This window comes from Triticum dicoccoides, chromosome 3A (assembly GCF_002162155.2).
Source record: "Triticum dicoccoides isolate Atlit2015 ecotype Zavitan chromosome 3A, WEW_v2.0, whole genome shotgun sequence".
In the NCBI taxonomy this organism is placed as follows: domain Eukaryota; kingdom Viridiplantae; phylum Streptophyta; class Magnoliopsida; order Poales; family Poaceae; genus Triticum; species Triticum dicoccoides.
In genome coordinates this window covers 57,601,956-57,618,132 of record NC_041384.1, presented here as the reverse complement: position 1 = coordinate 57,618,132, position 16,177 = coordinate 57,601,956, and the positions used below count along the sequence as shown (strand labels likewise).

The 16,177-nt window shown below is 41.1% G+C and overlaps 1 protein-coding gene across 1 annotated transcript; it reads right to left on the bottom strand.

The window, feature by feature from the left end:
* Window positions 1-2,299: 2,299 nt before the first annotated feature.
* LOC119267094 (protein RST1-like) lies at window positions 2,300-16,177 on the bottom strand. Its single transcript, XM_037548407.1, has 24 exons — window positions 15,471-16,177; window positions 15,052-15,135; window positions 14,238-14,514; window positions 13,846-14,096; window positions 12,656-12,827; window positions 12,366-12,556; window positions 11,573-11,673; window positions 10,617-10,692; window positions 10,018-10,149; window positions 9,857-9,938; window positions 9,623-9,695; window positions 9,351-9,525; window positions 9,001-9,131; window positions 8,836-8,924; window positions 8,325-8,413; window positions 8,019-8,231; window positions 7,451-7,528; window positions 6,331-6,513; window positions 5,046-5,897; window positions 4,675-4,971; window positions 3,528-4,166; window positions 3,266-3,413; window positions 2,981-3,102; window positions 2,300-2,878 (listed from the first exon to the last, which is right to left on the bottom strand). Exons 1-24 carry the CDS (start codon window positions 16,146-16,148, stop codon window positions 2,516-2,518), a joined length of 5,496 nt encoding a protein of 1,831 aa, XP_037404304.1. The 5' UTR covers window positions 16,149-16,177; the 3' UTR covers window positions 2,300-2,515.

Below are 16,177 nucleotides of genomic sequence, written 5' to 3'. Positions count from 1 at the left end.
TTGCCAAATATAGAATCACTGGCCTGTGTGCCTGCAGAGCCCCACGTTGATTGTCGAGCACATGACCGTGTTTCTGCTGCTTTGATTATTATTGGGGGCCGATCATCCCCGGCCCTGACATGATCATCTGACGCCATTTCGTAATAATTATAAACATCACCCTTGGCTGCATCTGGCCCCTGTGCCAGTGTGTTTGTGTGGAGCCCGGGCTATTCCTGTCAATCAGTTTCTGTGTTGGCCTATCACAAGTCCAGATTAATTAGGTGACCGGCATACCAAGGACGATATATTAAATTAAAAGACCTCTTGTGCAGTTTCATCACTCGCAGGGAAACAGAAGAATGTAGATGTTGCGCTGCTTATACACTGAGCCCACCGCATCTTCATGTGTCCAAGGCTCTAAGCTGGTGACTGTTTTCAATCGTCCATATATATCCTCTTGCATGTGAGCCCCTCGTATTTTTTCTCCATCCTCCTCAAAGGACCATTGGTGGCATGCATGGCAATCAAGTCTAATCTCAACCCATCTCCTTTTTCAGCAGGCTAAACTTGGATCAAATCCCAGAATATATTGATGAATTGCGTAAAAATGAATTTGCTTCGATTGCAAGTTCCCTCGGAAGTATCTGGTTTGCTATAAAGCATAATCACCATAGCACAGTGCATAGTCCTCCTCCTGCACAAACCCTTGATAGCCACCACAAGGATAAATTATTGCACCTTTCAGTGAACTAGCAATACATTGGACTCGCAGCCATGTGATTGGTTGGCTTTGGGGCCGGGCGCTATGATAGGCTCATGTTATACTTGAGGGGATAAAATAAAGCGATAGCGAAAGGGCACGGCTTTGATAATTAAGATTGTTTGGCAGAATCTGCTAACGGGTACGCCCCCACGGCTATGATATACTCAAAAAAGCGTGGCAAAGCAAATGTTTCCTGAGACACCCAATTGGTTCCTTCATGGAAACATCCAGGCAAAGATGTTTGCAGGCCGTGGCCGCGCGGCTGCATGCACTTGACAGCATATCTGATCACAATATATAAGGGGGGGAGATCCATGGAGATAAGAGAATCCGCATGAAAGCAATGGAAGGTTTTAACGGCACTGCTAGCTCATCTGCCAAAGGCCCTTGGGTGGGTGGAAGGGGCGCACTAGGCATATCGATTAGCGGCTATGGAACGAACCATGGGAGATATTGATTCCGCCGGGGTTCCTTTATCTCGCCCGTCCGTACAAGAGTCGTGTGTCTAGATGGAAGCTACCAACGTGCAAAAGTGACGTCTAGCTAGCTCGCTGTGTCCTGGATTTGACATTCTCTATTCGATCTTTATTTCTATACATCATATTTTATTTTACTTTCCAGGAACAGTTACAATCTTCCAAAATTACCATTTCTAACTGTATCCTGCAAGCTACTCGAGACATATTCTTAAAGTTGTAGGCAGAACAGTGGCAAATTTGTGAACCGGAGACATCCATCATGGCGAAAGGCTAAATGCAATGGACATACAAAAGAGATGGTACTACTAGCCTTTCTGCGGTTAGTTCCTTTTCTATTTTTGGAAATGCTGGTAAGTTCTTAGGACAGATTCCATCAAATAAAAAGTCAAGAGATAACTTTAAAAGGAAAAGAAGGCGTGACGGGAATTTAAGCATCAAATGCGGTGCTTTTGTGGGGGGGTCTTTCTGAAAGAATGAGAATCATCATTAGTGATTAATTTTATATTTGATGATTTGCATATTGATTTTATCTTTCTATAGAGCATGATATCATACCAACAGAGCAGCACCAGATTTTATTTGTTTTTCAAGTGTAAGAGGACTTGATTAGACTGTACCTGCAGCCTGAAAGATGTAATGTGGCCACCAAGAAGATTGTGGGATCAAATCCCAGAAAGCTCAGACTAACCTACAACAACCCTTGAGATGCTGGTGGAGGGACTACAATGACCAGCGACCCACACTGCATTGGAAACTGATAGAGATATCTTCAGACGAAGCTTTAGGTGAGTACCCATCAGGTTCTGACTCGAGTCAAAGGCTCTCTGCATGAACCATATAAAATGCCAGCACATTTTGAGAAACATAGTTCAGAAATATATAGGGAACATAACCTCTCAAGGACAGGGCATATGGCATAATATGATAAGGTTTACCTGTAATGAGATCCAGGTAAACATGCACTAAACTTTTCCATCTCAGGGTGAGGGTGAGGGCTCTGATGACTATCTTTTTTCCAGCACTCTGCTCTTTCAAATTGTTTGGCGATAAGAAATTGTTGCATAGTGCAATCAAATTCAGATAACACAGCAATTTTAATCTCCGGTTATCTTCCACCAAACTGAGTTTACTCTAAGAACCATCACTTACAATGTATCAGGAGACTGTTAAGCTAAAATTATATACAACAAAGGTATTTCTACATCATCAGCTAAGACAGCAATAATATGTGTTCTAGAAAAATATGCTATGGCATACATATCATTAAAACGAAAAGCAGTTCTCCTTATAATCATAGTGCCTCCAGGTTTGCAAGCTTTAGCTGTTTATCAACAGCCAAGTGATCTTCCACCGCAATGCATGTAGAGCGCAGCATGTTCGCAAGAAAAGTTGCGTTCTCAGCTTCACTTCCATGAATATGATCATGGCAAGGAAGGCCCTCTCCACGAGTCAATTGTTCTGCCCATGTGTAGATGCGAGTGGTCAACAACCATAACTTATCAGTGGCAGAGTTTCTAAGGTCATCCCAAATGCTGCTGGAGAGAAAGGAAGGCAGTGTAACAGGCAAATCACTCAGTACGTTTGTTGGATTAACAATGAGAAGTGGCATATAGATACAACAGCTACCACATAGCAGGCCAACAAAACGCAGTGCCTGAAATATTAGAACAAAGAGAAGGCAATGAGTGACCATAAGCAATTCATGTTCATGTTTGAGGTCATGCACTGTCAGGACACGTTGCAACTGAAAATTTACCGTGGAGGGATGAGCTGTAACACAACCAATGTCTAATGCATCCAAAAGCCACTGCTTCTTTATACCATTGTCAGCAGAGTATACAGCTGCTGCAACCTCAACAAGAACGTTCCACCAGACGCCTGAAACAATATTTGTTTGTTACCTTCAATGATAGAAGGGTGGGCGGCAGATAAAGAATGGAAAATATAAAGACTGAACACTACTCATAAGCATGGCCCAGCAACAGACAAACAGGAAGGTTCGAAGCACAACTCAAAGCTGAGGGATGCAGTTGCCGGTTACCATCAGCTGTTGTACTCAGTATGGTAGTCTTTATGTTCCCCAGCTCAAGTGCAGAAACGCAACCAGCAAAACACAACCTTGCCCTGATGATAATCTTCCTTGCCGCATCAACATGTTCCCCTTCACTTAAGGATGTGGTACTGTGCACCTGAAAAGAAAGCTGAACGTTAAGTTGTGAAATAGAAATTACATAGGAAGTATACTGCTCGCTGAAACAGATAACTAATGCAAAAATATTTGTGAAGGAAAACTAGAAGAGCACCTGCAGCATATCACTTGACCAACTTTTCTGAGCAACAATGAGACACTTGATAGCAGCAGACCACTCATCCACGAATTCAGGTTGACCATCATTACAGAGATTCAACAGAGGTAACAACCATTCGATGCATTTCTTAACATAAGAGAAACTGTCAGTCTCTTCAGAGACCACCTCCACCAGGCACTTACAGATGCCTTTCCAGAACGACATTCTTAACATGCTTCTCTGCTCAGGAGAGTAATCCAAGTATGAAGATGAGTGGGAACAGAAGTACACAGCTAGATCGTCGTACAGTTTCTTAGATCTTGAATCAGAGAAGAGCTTCATTAGGTGTGACAAATATTGGAGCAAAACAGACTGCACGTTCATTTCTAATCTCCTGAACCTGGGTAAATCTGTCAGATCATCCAAAAACTGCAGAAGAGGACTGATATGATCGGCATGAGCTAGAGAAAAATATAAGCATTCTTCCCTTAATAATGTAGGATCTCGATGATTGTTTGACTTATGAGGAATTTGTGCCTCAACTTTCATGCACCGCCGTACTATAACCCCCCAGTCTATAGCTGGCACTCTAGGAGCTTTAGTAAGGCATTTCAGAACTGTTGCAATTGTATTTACTGGCACCACATCACCAGGCTGTAGATAGTAAAATAACATAATAAGTCAATAAAAAATGCTCATCAAAACAATAATTGCTCGTCTAACTCCACAACCCTATAAATAGAAGAGGATCCACACATGACGCCAAACTGTAAACTTGCTTCGCTAGGAAAATATTCGTGCACCATCAGCCAAATTATCAAGTTCGAAATTTAGTATCCAATAACCAAAACTATCATCTATGACGTAGAAGAGCATATGCACTTATTAGATCTTTGCATCAAATACAAGAACAACTTAATACTCCGTATAAGATATGCATGTTTATCAAGAGGAATGCAAAAAAAAAAAAAAAGCCTGTATGGGTATTTGGCATCACCAGCTTTTGAGTTTTCAATGCACATATTAGAATATGTAAACTGCGAGTTGAATAAAGTGTACTCTCTTTTTCTAGAATACTTTCTTTAATAAATGTACAACACAAAAGCCTGATCTTAATAAGCGAGAGCTCAAGTTATTCTTTCAAGAAAGATTCAGATCAAACCTTTTCAAAGTTAAGATCCCTCAGCCAGAGACTTAAGTTCCACACTAAGTTTTCAGCAGAAAAACTTGTTGATTGACTGGAATCAACGGAATTTCTTTGAGAAGAATCATTAACATTAAGACTCTGATTCTTTAATAACCACCTACTTCTAAGAAATGATACAGCCCACGCAGCATAATTCCGTATGTGATTATCCTCTGCGTCCTTGGCAAGAAGAAATATTTCCTGAACCATTGACGTTGAAAGAGTCTCGCCAACAGGACTTGTAAGTAGAGGACCTCGCACCAAAGATGACTCCTGTGCCCATGAAAAGGATTACTCTAACGTTACAGAAAAGTAAAGAGTTAGGGTATGCAGGCAAGGGGAGAGACCTTCTCATGCTTTATCTGTGAATTCATTGATTGCCAACCAATCCCAGTGAGGTCTCCAGCACCTGCACCAAAAGCGTTGACAGCACCAAACATGCCTCCCAAATGGACAATAGGAGGATACGGATGGGTGTATATATTTTTAAGGGTGTCGAGAAACTTCTTAACATCAGCAAATTTCATGGCATGCACCCCATCATTCAATATGCCAGACAGCAAAGATCCAGCACCGATACAGATAGCCATCAATAAATTCTGAAAGACAGTTCCAGATTTCTTGAGGTTCAGGAGTTCAGTAGCTAAAGAAGTGTAGCGATTGAACAGAGCATCCAAATCATCATTCAGTAACTCCACTCTCTGGCAAAATGCTATGACAGATGGCAGAGCAAGGCAAGAGCCCATACATAGGGATACTGAATTTACTTCATCAAATAACACAGAGCTTGAATCAACATCTGGTATCCATGATATCAATATATTCTTGAGTTCAATAACGTCTTCATAAGCTCCAAGCCTATACAGAGCAACAACAGAGTTTCCCAGACCAAGAACAAGTCCCGCAATAGCCCAAGGATCATCATCTAAGCTGTCACAATTTTCTTCCATTCCTTCCATGGAGAATGTTCCACAAATACTTAGTTTCTTGAGAGAATAACATGAGGATGGACATAGTCTAACTAATGAAGCAGTCACAGTGTGAAGAATTTCTTTAACTGATGCACGCTCGTTGAGTTGTGTAGTTGCTTCTAAGTCTGAATCAGATTTATCTGCTCTGGTTAGAAGACCTTGGCAAGCATAACCTAATCCCAGTCCACAAGCTCCTTTTACAAGATAACTATCAGCATTTGAGATAACCTGGATCCAGAAGGGCATAATGCATGGTGAGAAACTTAAAACATATGCTCATTATATCAAATAATAATATTCCAATAAAGCATGTCAAAAGGAGATGCCATCAACTGCAGCATGTGGCAGCATGAAAATCTTGAATGAACATATACTAGGCATTGTTTGCTGCATGAAGCAAGGCCCCATAAGCTCCTAACAGTACGGTGAAGCTGGCTGGAAGCAATATTTATAGGTACTACTAGCAAACGCCAAGCAATCTGTCACAAAAACATGTCTGGCAGCTAGGCATGCGAGTGACATGTGAGTCGGTAACATTGAATGTTTGTGTGAAAGTAAATCAAGAGATATGGTTCATGGCATCTAGTTCTATACTTTTTAGAAAAGAATAATCAACCTAGTACAAAAAGGTTGAAATATCATGGAGAGCAAAATCATGTACCTCAAAGAGTCCATTGATAACCTGAAGCTTGCTTTTTTTGTCCGTGGGATGAAAACAGTTGAATATTAGTCCCAAAGAGATAGCTGCAGACCACTGTTGGTGCTCATGCTCATATTGCAGTAACCATTTCAAAAGAAAATCTGATGCAGATGAGATTACTAGATGGGCAGTTGGAGGAACTACCTGCCAGTAAGACAAGATGCAGCGATTACATCAAAATTGAGAACCACTCAGGAACACATCAGAAACACTGTAGAGATACAGACTGTATTCTTCAGTGCTAGAAGGCCAAAAGTGAGCCAATAATAATAATGCTTAGAATATACACTTAAGTCAGATGTTGATTTCTGTGTGTATCGAGTGTATTTCTAGAGTTGTGTTTTTCGTATGTTTAGCTGAGCCGTGAATGCTAGAGAAATTAGAACTTGTTCACATATTGGTAGAGGAGCACACAAAAAAAGGCAGCCCGGTGCACGTAACTCCCGCTTGCGCAGGATGGGAAGGGTCCCACCACTTTGGGTCTTTTGTACACAGCCTTTCCCTACATTTCATCAAATGGCTGTTTCCAGAACTCGAACCCATGACCTCATTGTCACAAGGCAACAGCTTTACAGCTGCGAGGAGGCTCCCCTTCGCTAGAGAAGGAGATAGAGTGAAAACTCTGGTCAAATCAATTAGAACGGGGAGTAACCATGAGTACCAGCCACATGCACACCATAAAACCTGTAGCATCTGTGGACACCAGTGGCTTTTATATTCTTTTGGTAAAAAATGTAGATTGATAAAGTTAAAGGCTTAAAAACCGATATTGCACAGTTGAATAAATTGCAAAGGTTAAAAATCCTGCATCCAGCAGTGATGAGTGCATTCTATGTTTGAGGCATGAGCCAACTGGCCACATGGCGTTGAAGGAGAAATTAAAAACGCAGGGTGCCAAAATCATCAGAAGTACTCCCTCCGTTCTGAATTACTCGTCGCAGAAATGGATGTATCTAGATGTATTTTAGTTCTAGATACATTCATTTCTGCGACGAGTAATTTGGAACGGAGGGAGTACATCATACTGCTGCAATCATAATCACACTTGAGAATGACTAAAATATCAATAAAAAAACTTTACCAAGCACAGTGCTCCAATTGCAAGAGTAATGTTAACGGCAACTCTAGGATTAGATACAGGAACACACTTGCACAATATCTGCAATCACAATTAGGAAAACTTAGGGAAAAGTTATCATAAACAGAGAAAGGAAGCTAACTTTGTTCATGAAAGTAAAAGGAGGAAAAGGAAGATAACAAGATGGAAGGATGGATTCATGTGATAGTAAATTCCTGATAATTTACACCTAAATGAACGAAATCATATTTAGCCTATGTCGAAATAACAATCATAATCCATAGATTGTGACTCTTTTGAGTCAGCACATTGCCGATAAAAAGTTTTAAAGTAAACATTAGATTATCATTTGAGTAAACAGCAGCCATGACATGTACTGATGTACCTCAAAATCTGCATACATGCATAGAGAGAGTTGTCAGTTACAAAAATCTAGGTTCTTTTTATTTGCATCAGTGCCCCATCATCTAAACTGACACTTTCTTAGTAGCATTTGTGGCAATTCAAGAAAGGTTTTCTCGAACAAAGACATCTATAAAATTGAAAGAATAACTAAGACATATGTACGCACCTTAAAAATGTCGTTAGCTGCTTTTAATAGTTTATTCAACTTTGAAGATTCTTTAGTGTCGAGCAAAGTTACAACTGCCTGCATCCAATGGGAAACAAATGATTTCCATGAATGCAAGGCAAGAAGAGCTACCACGATGTTTCTTGATATAAACATAGATTCAGCCATCTCCATTAATGCTTGCTCATATGCAGCATGTACTCTAGATAAATCCTGTGAATAAAAAAATGTAACTGATCAGTATAGTATACAAGGACACACGTTTTGGCAATTATAGATGAAAACATGCAACTTCAAAGATGCTACCTTAGATTTCCCTTCACGAAGGATGTCTTCTGAGGAAAACTTGATGGTTAAAAGAGCTGCACCAGGCAACCGATGGTGTGCAGATTTTTCTACAATTCAAAAAGTTTAGCTGATTAAAAGCTGAAGCTACCATTAGAATGTACTCCCTCCGTCCCAAAATTCTTGTCTTATATTTGTCTAAATACGGATGTATCAAGTCACGTTTTGGTATTAGATACATCCGTATCTAGACTAATCTAAGACAAGAATTTTGGGACGGAGGGAGTATTAAACATAGAACATAACAAATTACATATGTTTTCATACTCCCTCCGTCCCAAAATAAGTGTCTCAACTCTAATACAACTTTGTACTAAAATTAGTACAAAGTTGAGACACTTACTTTGGGATGGAGGGAGTATATAACATAAAAAGGACAAACATTTTAAGAAACAGGATAGTGGACAAAACATCAGGCATTCACCTATTTAGTTGTACAAAAATTTAACTCATTTGCGTACGACGAGCATACCTTTAAACACGGCCTGAGGGAGAACGTCCAATAACTTCTCAAATTTGTGCACCATGGTTCTTTTATCTGCAGTTACTCTACGGCGGTTTCTGGATGTAAGGGAAAAAACTCAGTTAAGGATGTACATGTGCATCTGAACTGGGTAAATTCAGAAAATATACTAACATGTGCTCAAATTTGATAATCTCGACTTGAAAGTTCTCCATGGCTTTGAGAACTTCCATATTGTGTTCATTAGTAAAGCTCTCATAGTTTCTTCTCCAGAAATCAGGAATAGAATCTTGAATAAGTGAGATCTGAAATTACCAACCAAAAATTAAGAGAACATGCAGAAGCTTTGCATATCTTTTCATTAAATACTGCTAACTTATAGTTACAAGAGATACAACGCATGGGTAATTTACCAAAAGAAACACACAGAATACCAAATGTAAGAAGTAAACAGAATGCAATTTTCGGTCAAAGTATAACAAATATGGAGATGCAGACAATAACACAACAAAGTGCAGCAGAACCTTGTAGTGGGACAATGAGTGAAAAGCAGTTCCTCTTGCTTTAATCCAAAGACGATCAGCTTCGGCGTTACTTTTCTTATATGTACCAATGCTCCACAATGTTTGTATCAAGTTCTTTGATGTTTCAGAGTATGCTTCAGCATCCATTGCTCCCCATCTCAACAGAATGCATAAGCTGAAAAGGGGAGGAAAGGGAGATAAGAGTCAGACCAAACTAAACTGGTGTGCACATAAGCACATTTGCATTAAATGCATCATTCCAGTGACCTTACCCATTCGAAACCGTGGGGTTGACTGAATAATCTGTCAGCTCCTTTGATATAACTTTCCAGGCGGTATAAAAATCTGCATGCATATGAGCTGCTTGCCTCAGAAGTGAAGTTCAGAAGACATGAATTCTTAAGATTTAACCACTGTCTTTGCTAGCTTTCAGATGACATGACTTCGTATAACATGATATTTCGAAGAGGTCAACAATCTAATGTACTGAGTGACAATCAACTTACCCACAATGTCCGCCTCACAGAGATAGGAGAGGCTCTCCAGGCCAAGAGCTTGAACTACAGAATCACGGCTCTCAATACAAGACTACAAGGAAAGTGTTAGAACGTGGACCAAGTCAAGAAAGAATGCATGATGAGCCAAAAAGGATGACGAAAATACACACCGAGACAGATAATATGAGATCAACACCTCTATCTGCGTTCTGCTTGCAAACATCACGCACTGATGCAGCAATACTTGTGAAAACTTCTCTATCAGTAGTGAAACTGGAAAATGTTTCAGGATCCAGAACTCCCTATTTCACAAAGCGGAAATTAGTGTTGATCTTGTAATTGAACAGCGAACCAGTAATACAAAAAAATTGCAGATTGACAAACTTTAATTAATCATACTAACTAATGGTATGCGTATATTCAAGAACATTACATTGAATGTTTGCTTAAAATTCAAGAATGGAGAAGAGCTTCAATTATTTTATTTATTGCATGGCATGGTTTTAGCTAACAACTTGGCATTTTCATAACTTAAACTCTAGGGAAAGGTGACATGATGATCCACTCATCAGTCTCGATTGGATTGTCTTTGGAATTCAAACGACATAAAGGTATAAAGTTATCACTCTAGCCATTCAAAACTGCTTCAGAAACATATGGTATGCATAAGTTTCAATATTTCATAACATAAACACTCATAAGCAATGTATTAAAGCTTTTGATAATGGCCAAACAAGATTCTAATATTCAACTTATTGTGTGCCCTTACTTGTAAGTTTGGAAATGCCCAATCTGTGATAAACCATATCTTGCAAAGCAATCGAACAGCAATAGCATATAGAGTCCTGCGTGTTACCATGCAGGAGTAACATGAAGATATATTAAAATGAATAGCATGTAATAGGAAATAAATACTATTGCGTCAGCACATACTGTTATGATAGATAATGCCTAATTCAGCTTCAGCTTATTGCTCACAAATAGTTGTATGTGGACAAGTAAAAACTTATAAAATATCAAGACAAAAGTTTCAAAAAAAAAAAAACTAGATCCATTCACTAGCGCCCAGGGCTTCTTTTAGAAAAATGGGGCACCCTGCGGAGGCTGAGCCTCGAACGCAGATGGGCGAGCTCCCAGACATGGGCTCTAGCCAACCGAGCACTACTCAGTTCTCCATCAAGACAAAAGTTTCTTGTATTCAAAAGTATTGATGTTTGTTAAAGGCAACCAACATTCATATTTTCCACTCGTCTATCACTTCTGAGTTAAAAATGAAATTGTGAATAAGATACCTACTTATTTTCCTGATATATATTGGACAGGCTTCTAAAAACCATATATTATGGGCAAGTTGTTGACGACTTGTTACTGCATGCAGAATAGTCACATGCTCTGTATTTAAAAACTGCACGTCATTTTGTTATGTGCTAAAAACAATGATTTGGTTCACACTGTCAGCTGCTTCTTAATTTTTCTGAAACTGCCCAATCCGTGTTGGAAATGAGTTGGTTCCTGCTGTATGCATGATGAGGTATGTTGCTCTGTTTCTTATTATATGAAGAGGGTTTGTGGACAATTTTCAGAAACCATAAAAAGGTGAAAAGAAAGTATATGCACTCCACGCCAGAACAAGACAAGCCAGCTAAAACAAGCAAATACAAAAATAACAGGAAACTTGAGTTGAACCCAGTGATGTCAAATTGGATGAAGAATTGAGATACTTACGATTTTGCATCCTTTTTAAGCATTGGTGATATCAATTGCAGAGCAAGTGGAAGCACAAAACCATGTGTAGCAAGTGATGGCAACGACTCAAGCAAACTGAGCTGCAGATGATATAGAAAAAATAAATGTCAAGTACATTCCTCTGCTTGCAGTTATTCTGTTTATTAGATACTGATATGAATCAAGATACACGTTGGGGTAACTAGCGTGCACACGATGGCCAGACAGCATGGCAGAAAGGCGGAGGAGCAGCAGAAAGAGGAGACCATAGAATATGTTAACTAGATGGACTCTTTCTTGGGTAATTTATATATACATGGCTATCTCTTTCGAAGGGATGGCTAGACTTGGCCACTAAGATGCAGTCTATACCTCTACGGGAATTAATCATTTTTTTGCGAAAGAATCATATTATGTTATATCAGAAGTATCCAAGTATATGAAACAAACTGACAGCAAAAATAATTATTCATACTCCATTTTTCAACTAATGATACAGAAGTCAGCCCGCGGAACATGACTGCACGGTTGCTGCAGCAACCTATTATGAAGGCTGCCAACGCTGCCCTACATTAAGGATGGTATTTCTCACTCCTGATTCCAGATTCTATGGTGTTAACAGCTGTGGCTTCCCTATTATCAACACTTAATTAGATAGTGAAGATCGGTGTCAGTCTAGTCTAAGTAGTGTGATAAGGATTTTGCATCTTTTAAATTTATTTATTTACGAATTCATGTATTCATAAACCACTAGCGTACAAATAAAGGACAAAGATGAAATTACAGCACTGACCAAGCTATTTGCTGAGAAGTTATCATTGCTGTACATAATCTTGCAATAGAAGAGTATAACTAGCAACAGCGGCATTCCCAGTTTCGAATCTGATGCGCCAAGATTACCCAAGGAAGGAGCAGCAGAAGTACCAAGTTTTGGGTGCATTACCAAAACAGATACTACAGAGCTTACAAGCGATGATATTGCTACTGCAAGTAATTAGACAGAGTGAGTTTCATACCCGTTTTAAGGATTACACAAAGCAGAACTACAAGGCAATATGTAAATGTACAAGTACATTCTTCAACCTGATGACATCGTTTTTGAAGATGAGCCATCCAGTGTAAGCTTTTCTCTGGCAAGGACTGACAGATACTCGTTTATTTGGTCCGTCCAATAATTAGCTTCTGAATAGTTCACAGCCGACTCCGGCAATCCCTTGCAAATTGCATACTTCGTAAAAAAGAAACCTGAAGATGACTGCAACCAGAAAGCAGAATTAATACAAACATATATATGAGCTACAAACGCATAATGAACCAGCTATGAAATCAAAGCAGCATTTCTTGGGAGAGAAGTTAAGTGCACAAGGAGCAAACAATGGGCAGACCTGTACCCACATGCAAGGTTTTGAGTCGCGACTTGGCGAGTCGCCGTGAGCCCTGAGGCTCGGCGTATAATCGACGAAAGTCGCTGTATAGTCGCCATAAGTCGCGAGTCGCCCTGATTTTTGGAAAACGACTTGGCGATTAATCGGCGACTATACAGCGACTAATCAGCGACTCAAAAACCATGCCCACATGAAAACAACATTTTCTCTCTTCCAGATTTGGAAACAGGGCCAGTAGCTGTGTGAATATTGACTCAGAGTAACACTAGTATATAGGTGTACCTAACATAGATTATTAACAGAAATAGGTTGCGAGCAAATATGACTGTACCAGTTATCCCGCATTTTGTACAAAATTGTAAGACATCAATCAGTGAAACAGACATGGTAAGCAAACTGCTATGCTGATTCAAGGTTGGCTACTCGACCTTGAGCTCTAGGGATACCATTCAGTTTGTGACACCCTCAGAACAAAGCAGAACTCTCTTTATGAACTCTCTTTAAGCGATAAGGCGCCCTGGCAGCACCTTAGAAACATGCCCGCTTTAGGCGCTTAGGTGTCGCTTAAACGTCAGAGCAGGTGGTGCTCGCTTTAGGCACTTTACCGCATTATAAACCATGGAATAAACACATACATGCATAAAAACAAAGCTCTAACATGCCACATCAGCAGTTCAATTGTTGAAGATGTGAAGTGTAGAATTCCCATCTTCTGATAAGTGGTAACTCAGTTGTCAATACAAATATTTCAACGCATACATCGTGTGCACAAGGAACAAAAAGGTATGTGATCATCTCTATCTCTATCTCTCTACTAGGTGCTTTACATAAAAAGGCGAAAACAAGCAGAGTTGCAGCATAGCAAAAAAATTAGAGGTAAAACATCACCTGAGACCATAGATGATGTACAAGTTTAGGAAGGATAAAGGTAGGTCTGCTTATGTGGTGGACCATTGAAATGTCTTGTTGCTCTGATGAACAAGAAGCAGGTAACTCCAAAACAAGCAAGCTAAATCTTGACAGGACATGGGATGCCACTGCTTTAACAGATCTCGATGGAGAAATAACGAGGTTGATAACTGGCAGAACACAGAGTAGCTCCTCACTGAAGTGATGTACCACTTCATTTGTTTTGAGCGCTGCAAGCAAAATAAATCAAATATTATGAGGAGCCAAGGTTTTAGTGTCTGTCATAACATGAAAGAAAACCAAATTAAAAATTGAAGTTGTCGCTTGCAAATGAGAGGGGGAAAGGGGATTCTAAAAATTTAGGAATGTACCATTTTCATGTCTCCATTCAACCAAAAAGGCCAGAAGTTTCAATCCAGCCAGTTGCTCAGATTCAAACTCCAGCGCACTGAGAATGCAGGAAAGAGAACTGAGAACACCAGAAATTTCAGGAAGATAGCATAACCCAAGGTTCTTTTGCACCGAAAACAAATATTTTGATAATCCAAGAACTGCACAAGACATTCCCAGAAGTTGGTGATGAAGTGAACATTGCGACAAAAGTATTTCTAGCAACTCCACACTACTTGCTTGGGCATCATAGGCTGGCTGTTAAAAGAAGCAAGTTATAGCACAAGTATGATGCATTGCTGATACATAGGAATTATATAAGCATTTGAACTGAAGAAACTAAAGAAAGAAAATTGACCCTAGAAGGCTATAACTAACTGGTCAGTTGCCTAACTGGCTTCCTACCTCAGTTCCATCAATGGATGATGAACCATAGAGGAGGCTCATGTGTAATTCAACGTTAGGTAAGTGCAGCACCATACTAATCAGTATACTAGGCAGTTAACCTTCAGTATAAACGTACTATGCCCAGGTGTATTCCATTAGCGATTGTATAAATATATAAAATCAGCTCACCAAGCATTTCCATAACTCCTAGGTTATAGTTGACAAAAGATTTATAAAAGGCAGGAGCAAACTGTTTGGTTCTGTGTTCTAACTCCACAAGCGTAGCCTAGAATATGAATTTCCTGAGTATCTAATTCATAACCAACATGACTGCATTTTAAAATATCAGTAAGACGGGGCTACAATTATTTACACAAAATAAGCAGATAGAACATAGAAGAGCAGTACCCTTTGAGCATGAGCTAACTTCCTCAGTAATATCACATATGCATCGACCAAGCACTCCACAGAACTAAGCCAGAGCCGCCCTTCCTGAAGACAAAGAAATGCAGGCAACGTTATGTGCAGAGTAAGATAATTTCCCCCTTTGAGGCTTTGACAGCTACAAAATGCACTGTCAAATACAGTCCCAGCTATGTACTATCTACTGAACCCGACTATAAATAATAACATTAACATCCATAGGAACAGGAACCGTAACACCCACAATCGCTCGTGCCACAACAATCATTGCTCGAACACAAATGAAATGCAAAACGACTGTGCTGTTGTTTATGTGCCCTAGATTCCTCGCAGGATTGCCAACAACTGCATTCCCCAGAAAAACGAATACCACCATCCATGAGGGAATAGACCAAAACACATACCTCCCCATCCCCGCGGCCGAAATGCAGCAAGCTCTGGCCGAGCAATTTGAGCACTGGGACCGCCAAATCCGATTTGCCCGCTGCAGTGGCCGCTGCGGCAAGCGCGCCGATTAAATCCCTCGCGAACGCGGCGTCCCCCTTCCTCACCACGCCAAACATCACGAGCGGCCTCAGGAACCCCACCACGCCGTCGACCCCCTCGGCGACCATCCTGGCCGCCTGCCGCGACAGCTCCGCGCGCGCGCCGTCAGCGCCCGACGCGAGAGCCTGGACGAAGGGGTGGTTGTGGGGCGGGAAGCGTGAGTCAACGGGGCCCGAGCGGAGGACGCAGGAAACGAGCGCGGCTACGGCCTTGACGAGGCATGAGGCCAGGCGGGGAGACGGGGAAGCGGAGAGGGATGCGATGAGGAACGGGAGGGCCTCGTCGGGGGCGAGGAGGTCGGTGCGGGAGACCGCGAGGCGGGCGAGGGACGCGGAGGCGTAGGCGGCGACAGCGGCGTGCGGGGAAGCAAGGAGGGAGGAGATGCCGTCGTGGGCGGCCGCGGGGAGGGGAGGGGGCAGCGTGAGGAGGTGGCGGAAGAAGGCCGCGACGGCGTGGCGCTGGAGTGTGGGGTCCGGGACGCGGGTGCGGTCGACGAGGCGGGAGAAGGCCGCCGCGCCGGACGAGGCGGAGGCCATGGCGATGCGGTGGCCGAAGACGGAGATGG

Excerpts from the sequence above, each read along its gene's own strand:
- LOC119267094 (XM_037548407.1), bottom strand. The coding sequence starts at position 16,148 with ATGGCCTCCGCCTCGTCCGGCGCGGCGGCCTTCTCCCGCCTCGTCGAC. Across the intron at positions 14,515-15,051 it reads AGTTAGCTCATGCTCAAAGG|CCAGCCTATGATGCCCAAGC; the intron begins GTACTGCTCTTC and ends TTCTTTTAACAG. Across the intron at positions 8,925-9,000 it reads ATTATCAAATTTGAGCACAT|AAACCGCCGTAGAGTAACTG; the intron begins GTTAGTATATTT and ends CCTTACATCCAG.